Source organism: Pelodiscus sinensis, chromosome 5 (assembly GCF_049634645.1).
Source record: "Pelodiscus sinensis isolate JC-2024 chromosome 5, ASM4963464v1, whole genome shotgun sequence".
NCBI classification, from domain to species: domain Eukaryota; kingdom Metazoa; phylum Chordata; order Testudines; family Trionychidae; genus Pelodiscus; species Pelodiscus sinensis.
The window spans coordinates 92,430,313-92,453,386 of record NC_134715.1 but is presented as its reverse complement, the minus strand read 5'-3'; the positions used below and the strand labels follow the sequence as shown (position 1 = coordinate 92,453,386).

Genomic DNA, 23,074 nt, shown 5'->3' with positions numbered 1-23,074 from the left:
AACACATTTTTTTTCTCTGACAGGAGGAGAGACCGTTTGATCCTCCTGCCACCCATGGACAGTTAGGAGGAACTGGTGGGAGCCGGATCCCACGCACGCTCAGAAGCAGCGGGAAGAGCATGTGTCCCACGTGTGCACAGGCTGGCCAAACCATGGCTAACAACTCTCTGACCTGCGGCGCCAGGACGGGGCCCGACACCTGAAGTAGAGCACCTCCGGGGGGACACACCTCGAAGAAACATCGTTACTGCACAGGGTGAGTAACTTCCTCTTCTCCCTCCTCCTTGTGACACCCTTTTAGATACCTAAAAACTGCTATCATGTCCCCTCTCAATCTTCTTTTTTCCATACTAAACAAGCCCAATTCTTTCAGTCTTCCTTCATAGGTCATGTTCTCTAGACCTTTAATCATTCTTGTTGCTCTTCTCTGGACCCTCTCCAATTTCTCCACATCTTTCTTGAAATGTGGTGCCCAGAACTAGACACAATACTCCAACTGAGGCCTAATCAACTCAGAGCAGAGTGGAAGAATGACTTCTAGTGTCTTGCTCACAACCCACCCAGAATCATGTTTGCTTTTTTTGCAACAGCGTCACACTGTTGACTCTTATTTAGCTTGTGGTCCACTATAACCCCTAGATCCCTTTTTGCTGTACTCCTTCCTAGACAATCGCTTCCCATTCTGTATGTGTGAAACTGATTGTTTCTTCCTAAGTTGAGTACTTTGCATTTGTCCCTATTAGACTTCATCGTGTTTACCTCAGACCATTTCTGCAGTTTGTCCAGATCATTTTGAATTATTATCCTGTCCTCCAAAACAGTTGCAACCCCTCCCAGCTTGCAACCCCTTCCATCTGCAAACTTAATAAGCGTACTCTCTATGCCAATATCTAAATCATTGATGAAGATATTGAACAGAACCGGTCCCAAAACAGACCCCTGCGAAACCCCACTTGTTATACCTTTCCAGCAGGATTGTGAACCATTAATAACTACTCTCTGAGAATGGTTATCCAGCCAGTTATGCACCTATCTTATAGTAGTCCCATCTAAGTTGTTTTTGCCTAATTTATTAATATGAATATCATGCAAGACCTTATCAAATGCCTTACTAAAGTCTGGGTATACCCCATCCACTACTTCTCCCTTATCCACCAGATCATTATCCTATCAAAGAAAGCTATCAGATTGGTTTGACATGATTAGTTCTTTACAAATCCATGCTGGCTGTTCCCTATCACCTTACCACCTTCCAAGTGTTTGCAGATGATTTCCTTAATTGCTTGCTCCATTATCTTTCCTGGCACAGAAGTTAAACTAACTGGTCTGTAGTTTCCTGGGTTGTTCTTATTTTCCTTTTTATAGATGGGCACTATATTTGCCCTTTTCCAGTCTTCTGGAATCTCTCCTGTCTTCCATGATTTTCCAAAGATGATAGCTAAAGGGTCAGATACCTCCTCTATCAGCTCCTTGAGTATTCTAAGCTACATTTCATCAGGCCCTGGTGACTTGCAGACATCTAACTTTTCTAAGTGAGTTTAAACTTGTTCTTCTTCTTTATTTTATCTTCTAAACCTACCGCCTTCCCACTAGCATTCACTATATTAGGCATTCCTTTATCAGACTTCTCAGTGAAGACCGAAACAAAGAAGTCATTAAGCATATCTGCCATTTCAAGTTTCCTGTTACTGTCTTGAAGCTGTTCCAGGCCAATAAGATGGAAGCATTGTGGGATGGTCTGAAAGTGCAGAGAGCAGAAATTACCTCAGACGCCAGACCCTCACCTTAAGCCAAAGATCATGTTAATTCTCTAAAACCCTTTTATTCCCAAGAAATCAAGACTCTTCAGTTCACAGCCCAGAAGAGATGATGCTGAGTGGCCTGAAAGAGTCTACTATGAAGAGAAAGGCAAGTGTAATGTTGAAGAAGTAACCTTTTCCATGGGCGTTGGCCATGAGCAATGGCAGCAAATCAAGAAACTGGACATCAGTTTTGCACCAATGTCTTCAGCCATCCCAGGATGGACTGAATGAGTGTACAACTCCATTAACACAGATGAAGCTCACCCAATAAGACCCCAACCCTACTGGATAGTTCCATCAGCCAAAATCTCTATAAAGAAGGACATCAAGGACTTGTTAGAAATGAGTGTAATCCGCCTCTCCAATGGTCCTAGTTCCCAAACCAGATGGAGAAATCTGCTTTTGCGTGGACTGCCAAAGCTAAATGCTGTAACTCGCTCAGAAACTATCAGTGCCATGCACAGATGAGCTATTGGAGAAACTGGCATGTGCCAGTTCACCTCCACTCTAGACTTAACCAAGGGTACTGGCAGGTAACTCTGAATGAATCAGCCAAGGAAAGGTCAGCTTTTGTTATACATATAGGGCTGTATGAATTTAATGTTCTCCCTTTTGAGGCTGTGCAATGCACTTGCAACCTTCCTAAGATTACCTTCCAATAGCCTATCTGGACAACGTGGCTACCAAAAGCACCTGCAAGCTGTTTTCCAGTGCATAAAGGAGGCAGGGCTGACAGTTAAGACTAGAAAGTGTCCTAAATAGCGTGACTTACCTTGGAACCCTCTATAGACTAAAGTGGAGGCTATCCAAAATTGTGCTGTCCCTTAGTAAAAAAAAAGAGATACAATCATTCCGAGGCTTGGCAGGATATTACAGGTGATTTGTATAACACTTCAGTGAGATTGCTGCTCTGCTGATAGACCTGACAAGGAAGAAGCAACCAAGTGCATTTAAGTGGTCTGGGGAGTGTCAGGAAGCTTTTAGAAGCTTCAGGGGGTACCCATCTGACTCTGTACTATGACACGCATCAGAACATGGTGTGGGAGCAGTTGTGATGCAGACAGGGCCAAGTCAACAACTCCACCTTCTCTCCCAAGTACGTCTTCCTAAATTCTCAAAGTGTTTTTTCCTTTTAGGTGGTAGCAGCTTTTCACCCAAAGTAAGGGAATCTGTGACCTTGGGGAATTTTTAAACAGAAACCTTTAACAACAAGGTGTTTTAAAGTCTCTTGTAGGCCCCCATTTTCTGCATAGGGGAAACAACCTTGATAGGCCTAAGTCTGCAAAGAAATAAATTCTTTGTTCAACAGATGAAAGTTTGAATTATAGACCAGACTCGTGGACAGTTGTTGAACTGCTTTCTCTTCCTTTAACTGTCTGCTAGTGTGTGGGGTTAGTAATAGCAGCAACAGAAGGGAGGTGGATGTGGAAACAGCAAGCTGCAGAGAGAAATCTTTATGCATCAGAGCCTTGCTGTGTCCCCTCCCCCCTTTCTGAGTTGGTTTTACATATACCTTCGTGGAGTCATCACAGAGAGAAAAGGACACACAAACCCACAGCAAAAGCCACATAGGCAGAGCTAAGAAGAACTCTTCAGGAAGCTGACTTGAATTAAACCACTGGCTTATTTTTCATCACATTACATTTTTCTCTGCTGCCCTTTCACCAGCTAAACCAAACTCATCTTACACCAGGCTTATTTGGAAGGTATGTGGTCCTCTTCTTTTTTCCCTCCTCTTTTAACCCCTTTCTAAGAAAAAAGAAAATTTACTGCTAATGTACCAAGGATAATTCTATTGAAAAAAACAACAAAAAATAGAGCTCCCATTTTCTTCTTTATCCTCTACTTGCAGTAAGAGTATATGACTTCCGTAACATTTATTTTCAAGAGCACTGTTCAACATCCTGTGTCTGAGTTTTGGAGCTTTTTTCCCACCCGAAATGTCTTCATATAAATATGTATTTTAGATCAAGATTAGTGTTTTTAGCTGCCACCATTGTTTCAGCTTACAAAACTTGATTTGAAAACTACAAATACTTTAACTTTTAATACAAAACAGAACATTCCTTATTGTGATATCACATTAAAAGACAACCTAATCCCTGCACTCCCCCTGGATTTTTTATTATATTTTAGGTTAATTTTCAACTTCTGCATAAAAAGAATGTACTGATTCTCCTGCATTTTTTGATTGTGTTTTAATATTTTTTGGTACGCAGCCTAAAACAACTCATTATAAAAGAAAGCCATAATTGAGATTGAATGTACCAGTAACTTCATATGTTAGTCAATGCAAGTATAAAGATAGAAAACAAATTAATCTAAAAATCCTGGGTTTGATTATGATCTAATTGATAGTAGTGTAGATCATTAATAACTCCATTAAAGTAACTGGAGAATACATGTGTAAAATTGGTACAAATAAAAGGAGAATTCCATCCATTGTTTCTGAAATAAATGGTCACTGAGGTAAAATCTGTTTTATTTTAATTTAGAATGAGAATTATTTTGCAATAATTTTTTCAAAGAAGTGAAATATTAATCTTTTATGAACTGAAGTTAGCATTAAAGAGGTTTTTAATTTGCTGATTTATTTTATCTCCATTCCTAATTTCTGTTGAACCCTGGTCCAACTAGGATCCTAATGATTTTTCACTTCACTTTGACAATGAAGTCTTTAACATGCCTTTATAAATGGCCACAAACATAGTTTTCTTCTTTCTGGTCCATGCTACTCCTCTCTTCTATAGAACAAGCACGTTATTTTCACGACACATGGTCTCGTTTTATATATATACGACCTAGATATATTCACTCATTTCAAGCTTCTGTTTGCAGGGGCTGCTCCTCCGAATGTATAAACCATTAGATAATGGTCACCTTAAGGTAGCTAACATCAGAAGTGGATAAAGATAGAGTGTAAGGTTGCTAGATCATATAATATTCATCGGATGCAGCCAGGTCTAGATTTCTCTCAGATACCTGTAACAAATCTGAATGTAATTCTAAATTTTCATATCCTTTTCTTCCAGTACTGTTTCCATTTAGTATATATACGGCATAAGAGTGGGACTGTGACCATCTGGAAGAGACCATCTTTAACACAGATTTGTCCCTAAGAAAATATTTTCAGAGTGGAAAGGTAGGATAAAAAAAGGCTAGATGATTCTTTTGAAGCTGATCTGCCTGCTTTTTGCTGTACTTAGTGGATGCCTGTGTCCTACTGCAGTAGAAATAAGGTGGAACTTTGCATTGGGTTGTATAGTAGTTCGCATTTATAAAAAAAAAACCTAACAGATTTTTTTATAAAAATAAGTTAATTTAACTTTTGAAGTGACCATAAATGTGAAAGTGATTTCCAAATGTGGTTTAATCTCATCCATCAAACAATGACATAAATATTATCACAGAATTGAATCCAATCTAATCAAAGAGACAGGGACGTGTAACACATATGTACTGTTTAGATGTTGGTCATATCTAAAATTATAGGAAGGCATAACATGAGTTTACTTTCTACAACAAGAAGTACTCTTGTAAGGAGGAACTGGCTGAATTTACTTTAGGGATTTACCCTCACTAAACTAGATGCTCTAAAATTAGCCATTTTATGTGTTTGTGTACTCCACCCATTGTCTAAGCCACTTAGCTCGTTAACTATTAAATTGTAATATATGGACCTGACTCCCATTTATACTAAGACCAATTTACTCAGTTCTCCCAATACCAAGTTGCCTTAAATTTAGTATAAGTATAATGTATGCCCCTGTTAAGGGCTTCACCCTGTACACTGTAAATTGGCTGTAGTGTAAATGAGATTCAGACGTCAAACATTTTTCTGCCAATGATTAGCTACATCAAGGACATGTCTCACATGTCTATCTGCCAGAGTAAGAGCATAAATGTAAGTCTTCTGCCCCAGCCAGTTACCACTGGACATTTACCAGGCCTTAGATTGGCATAACTACATTGCTCAGGGCTGTGAAAAACCATACTTAGATCAATCTAACACCCAATGTGGATGTAGCTAAGTCAATAGAAGAATTATTTTGTAGATCTGGTGACCATCTCTAATAGAGATGGCTTAATGACATGGATGGAAAACCCCCTTCCAGCAGTGTAGGAAGCATCTATGGTATGGTGGCAGCACTGTAGTGCTTGGTTGTGAGGCTGTAGCAGCTATAGTGTAGACATGACCTTCCCAGAGACATTCTTAAGGATCTGACCAACCTGCTCAGGTAAATCCTGAGTAGAGAGATGAATTTGACATCATGTGATGATGTTCAACAAGTTCTGGCCCTGTCTGCCCAATGTGGGAAGTGAGTTCCAGAGCAAAATACCCTCACAGCAGCCCCTATTCACACAAATCTTGGAACCGATATTGTGAAAGAATCAACTGATCTCAGTGGTGGACAAAAGAGAGTCAATCTCTTGGCCAGATATAGCTAAACCATAAAGGCCTAAATGAACTCTTTGTATTATACCCAGAGGAAACCGGAAATCAATAGAATAGAGGTGTAATGAGCTCCCTATGGCTGGTCTTGCAAAGCAACATATTTGCGGTCTGTGCACTAGCAGTAGCTTCTGACTGGTCTTTCCGGGTAGCCCCATGGATAGTGTGAAATATGGTAACCAATCAAAAAAATCATAAGGGCATGTGAGAGCAACACATTAACCTTTCTCTCATCTTAGTCTTACTTCATGGACCTGGTTGAAATTTTTCAAAGAAAACATAGTTAGCTGAAAAAATGGCCTTTTTTTTTTTAAATTATATATTTCTTTTGTTGCAAATATTTCATGGTTTTATAGCGAAAAATAATGGAAACATTATATGAGCAGTTGTTGCAATTTTTTGTTTACCATTAAATGAAAACCTCCAATAACCTTTTCAGTAAAGTTTTTATTTAAAAATAATTTGTGGAACAAAATTAATAAAATTATGAACAATTTCTAAAATATTAAAAATGGGTCTGTTTCAAACACTTAAGAAGGAACATAACTTTGATGTTTCAGAGTTTTTCCACACGCGTAGATTTTAATTTTTTTACTAGCTTCAGCTGGATGTATTAAAACAGTGGTTTTCGACTATCATCTTGCTATGATCCCATAAAAATGTCAGAAAATAATTTTGGGATCTTTCTCCCACCTAGGCATGAAGATAGGGAGAGTGGTTGTTACTCTGTCAAATCCACCATTGGGAACACATTTTAAAATATTGCACAAATGTCCCTCTATGTATTGGGAACATATAACAAATTTGAGCTCCATGACTTGCCATGACCCCTTTCACATAAAATTAAGCATTCTTATATTTATTTAGCATAATTAAATCGTGCTTCATTTCTAATGTTAACCAAAAGACTCCCCCAACACACAAATGAGTTGTAATCTGTGTTGAGAGAATAATATGGAGATAAAGAGTCTCGTTATGTAGCGGTGAAATATGAACAATGGGAACCTTTTGTACAAAGCAGCTGTATAATTAGGTCTAAAATGTATCTCTCTCCAGAGAAAGGGTGGACAACTGAGAGACTCTGCTGTCAGTTATATCAGAATACCCCTATTGATATTAATGGGACTGCACCAATGGAATTAAGAGCAGAATTTGAGCAAGGATTTTATCTATTTGTATGGCAAAAGAAAAGGGAGTATGCCCCACCTTATATAAAAAAAACTTGTTTGTTTCTAGTTCTCCAGTTATCACACATTAGGTTACCTTTCTTAATTACCTATGTATACATATATATAGACAAACATACCTTTTATGCAAGGGGCCCTATTTTGCCTAGGATACTTCTGTCCAACTCCCTTCCCTCTGCAGGAAACAATGGCAGTTATGTATTCATATTAGATGAGAATGGAAATGACCCGAAGAGAGAGACTTTTATCCACATGGGTCAGTAAAATAGACAAATCAAATGTTTAAAAATGTTTAAAACAAAAAATTGCTGCTGTTGTTGGTTTTGGGAGTTTCCCAAAGGGGCACCACTGATGACACACCATGTGGGAAAGACCCGACATACATGGGAAAGGAAAGAACATCTTCTCTTGCAGCAGAGCCCAGAATGAATGTTGTGGTTAATGGTAATGCACGACACTGTTTTCAGTACACACGTGTTTGCAAAGTTGAAAATTAATATAAAATAGGTGAAATTTACCCCAATTTGAGCTAGTGGTAACATTTATTCCTGGCAAATTATATGGATTTTGAAGGTTACACTTGTCTACTTAAAAGTTATAAATAAGGCTGATTCTCTTCATGCAACCAGGGTTGTAGTTAAAGATTTTTTTTTCTTGTCGTTCATATCCATGGACTTTGAAAAGTCCTAAAGTCTTTTACTCTAACAATAAAGGCAAATGTTTTCCCTTCTGATGAAAGTCAGTTTGGAGATAAGTAGAAATATAGATACATTGCACTTTGGATATTTCTATTTACAATGGTTATGCTATTGGAAAGTTTTACGCCTAGCTATTATTTCAAATTATTTCAGTGGCGTATATTGAATAATTTATAGCGTCTTCCTTCAATCACATTTTCTATTTTTTATTTCCTCTTTTTACAAAGGCATGTTTAAAACAAATTAAACAAAAGCTTTTCAACATGGGACATTTCACTATTATCAAACTAACACAAGAATTGAATATTCATTGATGTTTCAATAAGGTTTTAATGCTGAATGGGAGATTGTTATAAAACGTCCAGATGGGCTTTGACCAAGCCCTGAAGAGTCAAATAAACCAAATTTGCAAATGTTGATATACAAGTCCAAAATGTGGCGTTCAGCCATGTTGCCAATAAAATTGTCTCTTTAATATTAAATGGCTGATTCCATGCAAAATGTGCTAAGACTTCTTTTGTCAATAAAGAAAAACTTTAAAATTTTTCCTGAATTCTGACTACCCTCAGAGAGCAGAAACACTGCCAAAGTATATCCTGGCATGGCAACATGTATTATCTATTCACTAGATGAAAAAAAATGTATTCCACCTATAAAAATCTAAAATGAGATCTGACAAAAACTGTAGTGGGGCATGAGAAAAGGAGGGCTCTATATAAAGTATCTCTTTTTAGTAGCGGAGAGAAGTTGGAAAATTCACTCTTGAGAGGTTTTTTTCTTCCTAAACTATTCCATATGACCCAATGCTGCTTGCAATATTTCACATTTTAAATAAAAGTGACAGAATATTAAGGTTGCACAGAAAATGAATAAAACAGGTATTCCCAGGCCAAATTCCATAAAGACTTACACCAGGGAATAAATAGTGTATAACCAATGTAAATCTGATTCTTTGTGTTCAGCATGTGTTCCTCTGAAAATAAATATAAATTAAATAAATAAAAGCATGACAGCTCTTCTTTTTGGTCAGAATTGCAACCCTGACCCCGAAATAAGATTTATGCTCACAGGTTCCTACATCCACATGAAGAACCACTGACTTTACTGTGATTCTTTGTGAGTCCCGAAAAGGGACTTCAGCATATACTTTTTGTATTCAAAATGGTTTTTGTGTATGTGAAAATAAAGCATTTTAGGGAAGCTATGAATGTGAGAAAGGAGCCTTTCCTGTGTATCTGCAATTGTGCTTTTACACCAGTTTTACAACTGCCTGGTGTAAAGTACATGAAGATTAGATTATGGAATAGACTTTGCAAAGTAGCCATATATAAATTAAATACAAAAAAAGTGAAATACAAAATAAAGAGTTAGAAAGGTTAAACCAACAAATGCAGGAAAATATGATAATAATAATAATTATTATAACCTTCCATACACGAAGTGCTTTATAAAGTGATTTGCTAACTAGGTACAGATAAGTTTCAGAGGGGTAGCCATGTTAGTTTGTAACTTAAAAAAAACCTTTAAAAACAACAAAGTGCTACAGGACCATTCTTTTTAAAGGTACATATAATGTATGTTATTTTTTACACAAAAGTTTCAAATTCAGCATACAATATTTTATACCCACATTCCCATACTTGGAACAACAGCACCAAAACCAATCAAAATCACACCAATACCCCATATGCCTCCATAAGACATTCTAATTCTGTACTTGCACTATTAATTTTCCCCTCTGAGCACATCCCACTGTAATAAAGTACATATAAATATTACATAACATACTGAACACAGGGCGTTTGCTCCTACTCCTGCTAAAGACAGAAGCAGCAGGATTGCGATTTGAGTGCCTATAATTTTTAAAGCCTATCATTTATACTTTGTAAGGAACAAACACACCCCTAATTTAGCAACCAACACCTTTGTTCAATTAAACAATGAAAGAACAAGGCAAAGCTAAAATCTGAGTGGATAAAAAACAGTGGCTGCATTACTAGTGGATGATTTGTTATTACACAGGACGAGGAGAATTGGCTGGACAGTTTTCAGATGCTTTTCCAGACTTTTTAACATTTGGAGGTTTTTATGTGTATGACAGGGAGGTATACAAATCTATATTTTGGGGTTAATAAAATAAAATAGCATAATGCTTTTTATTATGGTAGTGTCTGAAGTCCTCCCAGTCAAGGACAAAGGTCCCATTTTGATAGGTACTTTTGAACTGTTTGACAGCATAGAACAAAAAGGTATAGGAAGATAGGAAACACAAGCTATTTTGTCTAATATACAGTGTACAAGAACAATTTTACATGGAACAATGGATGAAGTTCACCCCTATTCAGATAACTAATAAAAGGCCAATGCATTACCCTCTTAGGGTGTGATCCAACATTCCCTTTCCATTGACTTCAAAGGACCAGAGACTTGTGTTATCCCCTTCCCTACCTCAGGTAAAAGGAGACTATCACCTTCAGGAATTAACCACATATGAATTTGTGCAGGACACAGGGGCTAGTGTTAAAAATTAGTCACTTACATGCGCTGTTGTGCATTAACTCTTTGTTTGGGTGCCCATCTGACATTTCGTATGATATGCCATACCTAAGCAAAATGAAAACAAGGCAGTTTAAGGGTCCATCTGATCCATGCCTTGATTATCAGAGACATGCAGCACTCTCAGTTGCCATTGACTTCACTAGTTCAGGAACTCTATAAATTTCAACCCTTTACTCAGATGTTTTTGACCTTTTAAGTTTGTTCTAATTCATGGGTACACATTTTTAATTTGCATGTTGTTGTATCAAAAGTGTGATCAGACACAAATACTTACAGTATAGGACTTCATCTCTCATTTTACTAAGAGGACAAGGTGGGCTTAGCCTGTGGTGACTAAGCAATCTGCCACCAGCACCACAGTGTCCACACTGATAGTTTTAGTTGCTAGCTCAACCTGAGCTATGGTTAATCTGTTTACCTGTGTTGGAATCATGCTTATTAGCTGCAGTGCAGACGTAGCCATAGATAGGTAGGTCATATAGGATTTTACAGGTCAAAAGCAACATCTTAAAATTGTACTACAAATAGGCAGTTAGTGTAGCTCATAGAACAGTGGTTTAAGACAGCAATACACAACCCCACTGGTTCAGGAGCTAAATTAATGATTGACATTACCCAAAAGAGTCACAGTAGTCTACATGTATTGTTTTTACTTACCCTAGCACTGTATATTCCTCTTTAAATAGAATGACGGGAACATATTTAGTGTATGTGTGTCTACATATAATCAGCAAAATGACTGAGCAAGTATTATCATTTTATCAACAAAAATTGGTTACTAACACAGTAAAAGCATCCTGATTGGTTAATAATTTACATTTATAATTAAATTACACGGTGTTTTAATATAATGTGTTGCAAAGAACCGCAGGAAGCACATAATGGAGATACTTGCGGCTTCTGAACCTCAGTCTAAGTGCCACTGGTTTAACATCTTCATGAAAAGAAACCCTTCCTAGGAAGTGGGGATTTTTCACCAGTTGCATTTCCCAAATGGTTTTAAGATGTAGCCCATATTGCAGTAGTCTAATGTTGGGTTGACAGAGTTGTCAGTGTATGACAGTTCTTTCAGTTTTTATCTGAAAGAAACAGACACTGCCTTGGGCCCATGCAGAGATGAAAACAAACTGATCCAAACCGTAGCAACTACTTGACCTTCTAGTAGCATCTGAGCAGAGGTGTGGTGAGGCTGTTATGTGCCCGGGGGCAAAGGCAAAATTTGCACCCCTGATCATTTGTTACTATGTATCTGTTGTTTGTTTCTAAGTCAGCAAAAAATAAGAACGTATATAAAAAAGAACAAATACTACTACTATCCACTGATACTGAGATCAGTTAGTAGATCAGTTAGTAGATCGTAACTACAGACAATATATAAATTATAGTTTTTGTGGTTTACATTCTGTTAAATAATTTTTTCTCTTTAACTTGTTCGTATCCCGTTCTCATTAGGTTCATGTCTTTTAATAAAAAATGTCAAGTGCTTAAAATATGTAAGTTTTATAAAACACATAGGAAATAACTGTTATACAACCAAAATATGAATTTCATCATCATATTTCAATCAAGCATTTAAAACCACTGTTATATGAAAACTCATTGCTTTAATGAATAAAAGGTAAAAAGATTTTGAGTGTATCAAATTTATTGTAAACAATCTGTCATGCTCCTAACTGCCTAGTTACTTACGTAGTTAACCTAGTTGTTTTTCATACCATCACACAGCGATAAACTACATCATATTTATGAATGTAAGAGATTAACTTACCTGTTAAAATAACACTCATAAAAACTTTGAAATAAAACTAACACACAACACGAGAATCACCCTCACTTTCTTGAAGCAATAAGTAGCCTAAGGCTGAGGTTACACTGCAAGCCTGGCTTTCTGTCTGCCACAAGGACATTTTTCCTTCAGGCTGCCATGAGATTCTATCCTTAAGTAAAGGAGAAATGCTTCTCTGAGCTTCTCTTCCAAATTTCACACAAGCTATTCAACTGAAGCCATAGATGTCAAGATTCAAGACCAGCCTCGCCTTTGGCAGACTGCCTCGCCAGGTGTTCACTAGCACAACATCCAAACACATATAAGTAAGACTTGTAGTTGAGAGAGCCACGTTAATCCCAAGTCTCTGCTATGACTGGGAGATATGGGTGACCTATAGAAAACACCAGCATTTTCTTTGGAAAATCTGCAACAAAATGTGGGAGGATCAATCACCTCAGTAATGCCAACTCCTTTAGAATTGAGGACCTGATTATCCAGCACCAGCTGAGGTAGAGCGGGCACTCTGTGCACGTCTGATATATTTTTACCAAAAATGCTCCCTGCCCAACTTGCCCAAAGGATCAAGGAAACAGGGAGACCAAAAGGAATTGTTTAGAGCAGTGTTTCTCAACCTTTTTTAAAATAAAGTACCCCTTTTTTAAAAACAAAAAAATTATAAGTATCCCCAATGTACCCACCCCTCCCCCAGAGCCAGGCACCCCCAGCCATGCCTGCCCCACTCTAACCTAATGCCCCTCCCCTCCCCCAGAGCCAGGTATCAGACGGTAACCCTACCTTTAAGATGCCCACTCCTGCTACTCGGCCCTGCCTCAGTGGCTTCATTGCAAGGAGCACGTGGCCCACCAGCACTGGGCTCGCCGTGACATGGTAGGCTGTGTGCTTCTACCCCAGCCCAGCAACCCCTGGTGTGGCACCGGGGGGCAACTTTCCTCCTCCCCCGCACCTCCATCGCTATGCCTCTGCATCTGGGAGTTTAACCAGTTCCCTGGTCTGTAAACCTGATCCACCAATGGCAGACCCGTGTCCTCAGTCAAAGGGGTCAGTATTATTCCTGCCATATCTTCTGGTTGCTTCTCTCAGCCAATCAGCATTCACTTCTCAGTCAGCTTGCCCTCATCCATTCCCTAGTCACCTCCACACAGTGCTGCAGTCCACAGTTCTGGCTGTATCTGTCGAGATGGAGATACCTAGCTATATGTCATAAGCATACTGAAGACATTTCCACTTCTATGCTATTTCCTCACCAGCACTCTTAAGAGCCTCCTTTCTGTGAAAATAAGAGGGTTTACAGATATATTTATACGTATGATGTACAATTTGAATGTTCAACAACTATAATACACAGAGAGAGAATCGCACAGAAGCAAACTTAGGATATGTCTACACTGCAGCGCTATTTCTGGATACCGGAGTATCCCAAAATAGCTATCCCACAGCTTCACAGCAATCCTGTTATTTTGGGCTTGCTATTATGACGTCCCTGTAAACCTCATTCTACAAGGAATAAGGGACGTTTTGGAATAGCGCTTTATTTTGAAATTTGGTGCTGTGTAGACAATGCCAAATTTTGAAATAAGCTATTTTGAAATAAGATGCGCAATTTGTGTCGCTCAAATTGCATATCTTATTTCGAGTTACAGCACTGTGTAGATGCCCCCCAGAGACCTACTTTGGACCATTATCTTTTCTCTGTGGTAGAAGTCCCACAGACATGGGTGAAAGGATAGGCCATGGATCAAAGTATTATGCAGTCAATTTAAACCCTCTTCAGCATTTGGAAGTATTTTTCAATGTGAGCACTTCTCAGCATCCTTTCCCTGCAGCAACTCTCAGTAACAGTCAGTTATGCAGTTTTAAAGCCAGTGCTATAACCAGTTCAGATACTGTTAGTTATGGGGATTTCAGTAAATTCCAGTTGCATGACTAGGTGATAGGGTAATTATGATGATACTCAGCATATGCACTGTATTTAATCTTCAAAACAGTTTGGCTGGCCAATCAGACTATCATGTGTTAACGACTTTATCTATACTATTGTTGGTATACACAGTAACTAATCCAAATCCTAGTCTAAAGAAGGCCAGAACCATTTTCAAAGATAGGCTTAGAATGTGGGAGTTCCCGATGACTCTTTCTGAGTTCAGGGTTGTGCTTTCGTGTGGATGTTTGACCACATTGAATGACCCTCTATGCTTTAAACTATATATCAGCATTTTTTTTCTAGTGAAATTGAAAAACAGTCTCATTTAATTCAGCCACTAAACCTGCCTCATTAAGCTATAAAAATTCCTGAATCAATTTGTTTCCCCACAGGTAAGGCTAGTTTTTCTGTGGTATATACTCTTTTGGGTACTGATCCTGAAGAGTGCTCTGTCATCAGGCCACTGTTCCTACCTGGAACCCATTGCAGGAAAGGGTACATCATGTACCTATTTTCATTTAGGTTTAAACTGACTATTTTTGTAAAGCTTTAACTTTACTAGTGTAGTGGTTTTTTTTTTACTGCATACACTGAACTTTAATATTCTTTGTATAGTAAGGCTGAAGCGGTGAGATGAACTGTGCATGTTCAATGTATGCTTAAATTGCATCTTTTCTTGTAAATTTTCATAGATGTAGATGAAATTTTGCGATGCTGAACATATGTTGTATGATCATGTCATTCAAGACCCTACTGTTTTGCACTGGTATTTGGCAATAACAGTGACAGTTGCAGAGGGGTAGCCATGTTAGTTTGTAACTTAAAAAAACGAGTAGCCCTGCAGCTCCTTAAAGACTAACAAAAATATATGCAGAGTATCATGCATATAAGCTTTCGTGGGCACAACCCACTTTTTCAGATGAGGAGTGGGTTGTGCCCACAAAAGCTCATAATAGTATGTATATATTTTTGTTAGTCTCTAAGGTGCTATAAGACCACTCATTTGTGCAGTGAAAGTTGTGAGAGAATTTTACATCGGACATTTTTGGCTTTTGTGTAATTAAAATTCCAAATCTAATATGCTTTTATGTAGTGAGTATAATATATGATAGTGTGGGAATGGCAGCTGATAGAAAAAATAAAGCCAGATCTAGCTCAGAGTAGAGTTCCTTGGGACATTGGGCATACCCACTGAAGAAGAATCAGAAAATGACCCTTGTTGGGTACCTTTTAGTTTCATTTATCTATGGCCTATCATTTGACCCACTTTACTTTAAAAACAGTCATATGCTTTTGTGATGGGATTATCCGTACTGGTAAGTATGTGGCAGTACTAGCACATGTTATAGGTTCATTAGTCTGATTTTACTATATTAGCAATCATTCTATTTTATTTCCAAAATATCCAAAGTAACAGATTCAGCCTAAGAGCAAATGGAATACCACCCTATGTGTCTCATTTTTTAGTTTAGAAAGAGAACACCAAAAAGCATCTTTAATTAGTAACTTCTTTTTTGCCTTCCCCCTACCTTAAAGATAACCAGACTACTAGGACTGAAAGTGTCTTAAAGAAATGTGTGCTCAGGAGAGGAGTTCTTTTATACTGAATTTTTATCAGGAAGCAAATGGTTATATATGAGTTATAAGCCGCTGGAATACAGGGCTTCATCCTGATAATATTGACACCGTTTTTAAGTATAGCAGCATTCTAATGAGCATGCTTAAATATTCGACAGCACACTCAGGATAAGTCTACACTGCGGGAAGTATCCCAAAATAGCTATTCTGCATCTACTGAAGCAGCCCATTATTTCAAAATAGATTTCAAAATAACGCGCAGCTTATTCCGACATCCTAGTAACCCTCATTCTACGAGGGTTAAGGGGAATTTTGGAATAGTGATTTATTTCAAAATTTGGCACTGTGTAGACAGCGCCAAATTATGAAATAAGCTATTTCAAAATACACTTGAAATAAGCTAAGCAATTTGCATAGCACAAATTGTATATCTTACTTTGAGCTAAGGGTGTTGTATAGATGCACCCTCAGTGTGTGCTTTTCAACTTTCGTGTATATATATATATATATATATATATATATATATATAAATAAAATCTAGTTTTATTTACTTGGAATTCTCTGAGTGAATTCCATGAGACACCTGATCCAAGGGGCTTAAACTTTTACAAATTACTATTCTCAGTTTTAAAAGTAAATTTTACACCAGATTAGGGATGTGATAGTATTAATGTGTAAAGTAGCCTGGGCTAATCAGTTAACCTTCACAGTATGTGGGGAGGAGAGGGGAGATAGAGGTGTACAGATACAGAGTTAATGGCATGGGGCAGGGGATAGGTGGCTTCATGGGAGCCGGACATGAAGGGAGCTGCCTTCCTCTCCATGTGTAAGCAGTTACCCATTTACCTGAGTAAAAACATTTTAACATCCTTGCACAGACATTCTGTGACATAAAAAAAACATGAGCAGATTTCTTCATTCATGGTCTTGTTCATTTCCTGACACACTGGAGCATACCTGGGTATGATTCAGTCTTTATCAAAATTCTCAGAATCCATCATGTAAGGGTTGGAAATGCACATTGTGTTTGCAAACCAAGAAATACTGCCTGTTGCAATTACTCGCTTCTAAATACCAGTAACTAGAAATCAGTATGAAAATTGCTATGAGGGTTTGAAACAGCCATTTATAAAATAAAATACTCCATTGAGTACAAGTCAGATTGCTTGCATGTTTTGTATTTTCTTTTGGTTGGCTCATGTGGCACAATATGTGAAAGGTGTACATGTAATAGGCAATCCCATAGGAGATTGGACACTGCCCAATTACAAAAAAGAAGCAGTGAATTACACTGCCAGTGCTAGGCCTTGTCTCCACTTCCCAGGAGATCGATGCTGTGGAGATCGATTTCCTGGAGTTTGATTTAGCGGGTCTAGTAAAGCCATGCTAAATTGATCGTTGTTCATGTCCCCATCAACTCCAGTAGTCCAGTAAGGGAAGTCAACAGGAGAGTTTCTCACTTTAACTTCCCACAGTGGGGAGGGACCCTGCAGAAATTTGAATTAAGGTATGTTGACTTCAGCTACACTATTCACATAGCTGGAGTTGCGTATCTTAGTTCAGCTTTGTCCCTAGTATAGACCTGGCCCTAGTCATATGCATTGCAATATCAACTGGTGCTTTTGTTTTCTTCATGAAATCAGTTGAAGTACTAAATATATTAGAAATGTTTAGCCAGGAGTGGGAGAGCAGAATGCTGGGATAATAAAATTAGAGCTGGCTACTGCAAACTATAGAGCATTCTTTTATACTTCACTGTTAAATAATAATTCCTTTCCGTACAAATAATCGCCACAGCTATTTCCCTACTTAATACAGGAAGAGGGTGTGCACTGCTAATTTAGCAATTGAACTCATATTTTTAAGATATTATTATTCGAACATCTAAGACTAGAAAGAGAAAAAGAGAAAGTTATTTTTCCTTCAATTTTTGGTTAGTGAATTTGACAACATTTTAATGTATAGTCAGTTTCACTGTTTCCCCTGAACAATCAGACAGTTAGTTTCCACCTCTTGTTTGTGTGATTCTTTCATAGAGCAATTGGGGAAGAGAAAAACATTTGCAAAAATAGGAAAATGTGCTTGTAAAGCCTTGAACACTGACAAGGGTCTTGAGCAGATGTAACGCCTGAAACTACTTTAATTCGTTTTAAAAAGCTAACTACATTTTGAGTTGATTGCATATTGATAACAAAATACAATCATTGGGGAGGGGAATATATTTATTTATTTGCTTTGCTCTTCTGGCCTGTTTCTTAAAAGAGATTTGCAACAGAGATTTTAAACAGTTTTTTTCCCTCCATAAGTAACTGCACTATTTGTAAAATCAAAAGGATTCCTGTCACACAGATTTATATCTAACGACTCCCTGCCTCCTCATTGTCACCTGAAAGGTTGCATATTGTCTTTGATTGTTGAATTACTTAAATAATCAAATCAGTTAATGTGTACTTTTTATCATGTACTGCATTTGAGAGTATTGCTGGGGAGGATGCATATATTTTCAGAAGTGCCTAAAAAGCCTAACTTGCATTTTCAAAAGGGACTTGGATATCAGGAGTCTTATCCTCATTAAAAGTCAGTGGGGCTTAGTCCATTCTTTAAAACAGGAGTAGAGACCCCCGGGGGCCAAATGTGGCATTGGGAAGCTGGTGTTGGTGCTCCAGCCCTTCCCCTCTCTCCCTCTGCTGTCCCACTGTGAAGCTAGAGTAAACTAAATCTACTAGTCTGGGTCCCCCTACACTCTGGCGTGTGAGCGGAATGTAGGGAGTGTCTTTCTCCTCCTCAGTCAGGGGCCACATAAGGTGTTGGGTTTTTTTTGCTTCTCATTTGTGTGCAGTCCCTGACTGATTTTTGCTGAGTGAGAAATATAAATGGTATCTAATATAACAAATGGTTATAGAGAAATGCACTAGAGAAAGATAATTATTGAATTTTTACCCTACTAAGATTTTGTTTTTTTCTTCATAAGTTGATGCTATCTGTGTGGCTTGAGGGAATTACACTAATATTAGAACACTATTGGGAGCTTTCCAAATAGCTGTCTGGAGGAATTTACAATAAATGATGCATTTCCACTGGACTACTAGCAAAGATGGTGTATAAATGTTCCATTTTATTTTTTCTGTTTCAGGAAGCTCGTTTTACTCACTGAAGCATTAAACTGATAGCATCACACAGTTGTGTGGGAGAGAAGGGGATTTTGTACTTCAGTGTAACTCTTGGGTCTTGAGAAGTTAAAGAATCTGGATGAATTCCTACTGAATGGAGATTATTTCAAAAGGTCCCTGAGAACCCTCTGTCCACGGCTCCTGCTCTTGCTGAGTTGAAACGGTGCATTTTCAAGTGCAATTTGAGACAATGCTGGATTCAATCAAATGTGTGTTGGTGGGAGATGCTGCCGTGGGGAAAACATCACTCTTGGTACGTTTCACCTCTGAGACTTTTCCAGATGCCTACAAGCCCACAGTGTATGAAAACACAGGGGTGGATGTCTTCATGGATGGTGTTCAGATTAGCCTAGGCCTTTGGGACACAGCGGGCAGTGATGCATTCAGAGGCATCCGCCCCATCTCATACCAACAGGCTGATGTGGTGTTAATGTGTTATTCAGTGGCCAACCACAACTCCTTTTTAAACCTGAGGAATAAATGGATTGGTGAGATCAGAAACCATTTGCCCCGAACCCCGGTTTTAGTGGTGGCCACTCAGACTGACCAGCGGGAAACAGGACCCCATCATTTATCCTGCATCAGCTCAGTTGATGGGAAGCGGTTGGCCCGAGAAGTCCGAGCTAAAGGCTACTTGGAGTGTTCTTCTCTCAGCAACAGGGGAGTGCAGCAGGTGTTTGAGTACGCTGTCCGAACTGCAGTCAATCAAGCCCGAAAACAGAAGAGGAGGAAACTCTTCTCCGTTAACGAATGCAGGATCTTTTGAAGTCTCTTATTTACCCTACTAGTTGTATTACTTCTTCTCTTGCCCAGAGGTCGGTCAACATAGAAAATGGAAGGCAAGCCAAGAAAGGGCCTCTGATAGGATCACCATGCTAGTGTTTCTGATGGGCCAGATGTGAGCTTTCTATGTGAGCTGGCTTTTCCTTTCCATGAATAATGCCTTTGAACATGAAAAGTACAGCTAACTCTCCTTTCCCCAAAAAACTGTAAATGAACTATTTTACTCTAGGCTGCCAGATCATAGATGACTGGAATGAGCCTGAACTGGTGATTTATGGATAATACCTATGTTCTTTAATTTTTCATTTCTGTTGTTGGTTTATTTGTCCTCATTTATTTAACGATAGAAAGCCTCTGCTTTGGCTGAAATCCCTGTTGACATAACTTCCCATGCTGAATTCTGACTCTTAAGAATTTTGTACATAAAACCTGAACAGTGTCTATTTAATTTAAAAAGGTAGCTGTACATTTTGTTTTAAACTCTTCTAATATGGTTTGTTTTCATATTTCGGAAGTTCTTCCTCTAGCTAACCACAAATGCAACCTGTCATATCTGTGAAATAGTCTCATAGGGTCAAACCCTTGCAGTTCTTAGTCAGGTAAAACCCCCAATGGAGTATGTTAGCAATGGGAATAAAGGCTGGAATACGCAGGGGGCCATTAATAGAAAAGAACCTTTCACCTCTGCTTGTTCAAATTCATCTTCCACAGTCTAGAAGTGATGAAAAAATGATAGTTGATCTCTGTCTTATGTAACATTTATTTTATAGTCTCAGCTCAGTTCCCAGCAGACAGGTGGCTACATCAGAAAACCTGCCATATTTGGCATTTGGTGTCTCTCAGCAAAGGGGCCAAAGACTGAATGGGACAGAAGACTGACATGCTCCCTCATCCCTAAAGGTGCTGGCTCCTAGACAGAGATTTTAGGACCACGAGTGAGAGAGTGCAGGGAAGCTCATACTGTCGTGCTTTGTGCTGTTGTATTCTGTTGGCAGAAGATTTCAGTCTCCAGGGATGACAGACATTTTCTTGAGCACTAAAATTCTCTCTCCATTTTTTTAATGAACATTTTTATGAACAGAGGTTTTGTTGAAACCGATAATCTAATATATTAAGGCTAATATGCAGTGATGCTGAATTGGTGTCAGTTGAATCAATAACAATCTCTGGAGCTGGTGTGCTAAATGTAATTACTTTGGATTTTTGCAGAATAGAATTAAATACCCTTTACCTACTTGAGGAAACAATATTTAGGGTCAAATCCTCGGGACTAGGTTATTCCCCCAAACAGAAAACTTACATATGGGTTTGTATGGGATAATTGTATTGGGGTTGAGGGTGGGTTATTATTTATATGGAGCTCAGAAGCATACTAGGTGCCCTCTAGAACAATTTAAGACCTTACACAGTGAGTGGCAAATAACAGAATGGGAATTGAGGGTTGAAGGAGGAAGGGTTACATAAAGAGATCCTATGTTACTTAATTTTGGTATCAGGTAATATACAAGCAATTGAGTTTGCTTGTATTGTAGCTAAGTAGGAGCAATGGGCAATCACACATTGTGGTTTAAATTGTGACTTCAAAGGGACCATTCCTATGAATAAAGTTACTACTGTGAGCAAATGTTTCCAGATAGGCTCTTGAACTATAAATGTGCACAAAACATTTGAAGTATTTATTATACCAAAGTCCCAAGCTGGTAAACACATATTTTTCTACTTTAAAATTGCCAGTGTTATTCCAAGGGAGACCTTTCATTACAAACAAGTACTGGAGTAATTTATCTTGTTTTAATTCTTTCAAACTCAGTATAAGCTTTCCCAGCTTACATTTATTCCTCTCAAGTTCAATCACCTCTGCCTGCAAAATTTTAGTCACAGAATGCAAACATATTGCCCACAGAAACACTAAAAACTAGTTTATTGGTAAATGAATTTGAACCCAGTGGAACTCCTCACACTAGTTACATTGTTCAGATGCACAGATGTTTGCAGGATGAGGTCCATGATGAAAACTCTTTAGCCTTGGGAATCACTGTGGGTCCCCCCCTCCCGTTTTTAAAATCTTATATTCTTTCATTACTGAAAACTGTTTTCTGTAACCCTAACTAAGATTAACAATTGTTAATATCACGAACATTAAAAAATGACTGCAAAAGCATGAGTCATATTGTAAATCTTCTCACTCTATTTATTTATCACCAGAGTAACTAATGTCTACCTGACTTTCTTAACCAATTATCTTTTTCTGGATTTTTTTTAAACAGGTACTAACAAACTATCTTATTTTCTTTGGTTCAGTTTGATCAAAACTACCTTTATAGTGATGATTTTATGTACTGTAAAATAATAAGTGTTATGCCAACAGCACCTGTGGTGATTATCAGCTATATGATGCTATGATTGCTGGTTACCAAGATGTCCCAAATAATTAGCTTTACAGGCAGTCCCCGGGTTATGTACAAGATAGGGACTGTAGGTTTGTTCTTAAGTTGAATCTGTATGTAAGTCGGAACTGGCGTCAGCCGCTGCTGAAACTGATCAGTTTCAACTGCGGCTGAATCTGGATGCCAGTTCTGACTTACATACAGATTCAACTTCAGAAACCCAGGCGTCCCCAAGTCAGCTGCTGCTGAAACTGATCAGCGGCTGATTCCAGGAAGCCTGGGGCAGAGCAACTCTGCCTCGGGCTTCCTGTAGTCAGCCGCTGATCAGTTTCAGCAGCGGCTGACTTGGGGACGCCTGGGGCAGAGCAGCTGGGGTGCTGCTGGGTTGCTCCAGTAGCGCGGCTCCTTGGCGCTACTGGAGCAACCCAGCAGCACCCCAGCTGCTCTGCCCTAGGCGTCCTGATTCAGCCACTGCTGAAACTGACCAGCAGCGGCTGAATCAGGACGCCTGGGGCGGAGCAGCTGGGGTGCTGCCAGGTTGGTCCGGAGCGGTGCTGCGGCACCAACCCGGCAGCCCCCAGCTGCTCTACCCCAGGGGTAGGCAAGAAAAGCCTGGCCTGCTGGGGGGGGGGGGCCACTAGCTGCACCCCCCCCCCCAGCAGACCAGGGAGACGGGGGTGGGGACGCCCAAGTCCTCCACGGCTTTGCTCCGTCTCCCTGGTCTGCTGACCTGGGAGACACGGAGCA

At 38.9% G+C, this 23,074-nt stretch overlaps 1 protein-coding gene across 2 annotated transcripts; it reads left to right on the top strand.

The window, feature by feature from the left end:
• Nucleotides 1–2,872: 2,872 nt before the first annotated feature.
• Nucleotides 2,873–22,408, top strand: RHOH (ras homolog family member H). 2 transcript variants are annotated; one of them, XM_006129495.4, is made up of 3 exons: nucleotides 2,873–3,508; nucleotides 4,835–4,944; nucleotides 19,121–22,408. In XM_006129495.4, the coding sequence occupies exon 3, from the start codon at nucleotides 19,348–19,350 to the stop codon at nucleotides 19,921–19,923; it is 576 nt and encodes a 191-aa protein (XP_006129557.1). In that variant the 5' UTR covers nucleotides 2,873–3,508; nucleotides 4,835–4,944; nucleotides 19,121–19,347; the 3' UTR covers nucleotides 19,924–22,408. The 2 variants fall into 2 exon arrangements, with proteins under 2 accessions (XP_006129557.1, XP_014432240.1); XM_014576754.3 differs by lacking the exon at nucleotides 4,835–4,944.
• The last annotated feature ends 666 nt before the right edge of the window (nucleotides 22,409–23,074 follow it).

What these genes read in the sequence shown, in the direction of transcription:
- RHOH (XM_014576754.3), top strand. Translation starts at nt 19,348, where the DNA reads ATGCTGGATTCAATCAAATGTGTGTTGGTGGGAGATGCTGCCGTGGGG.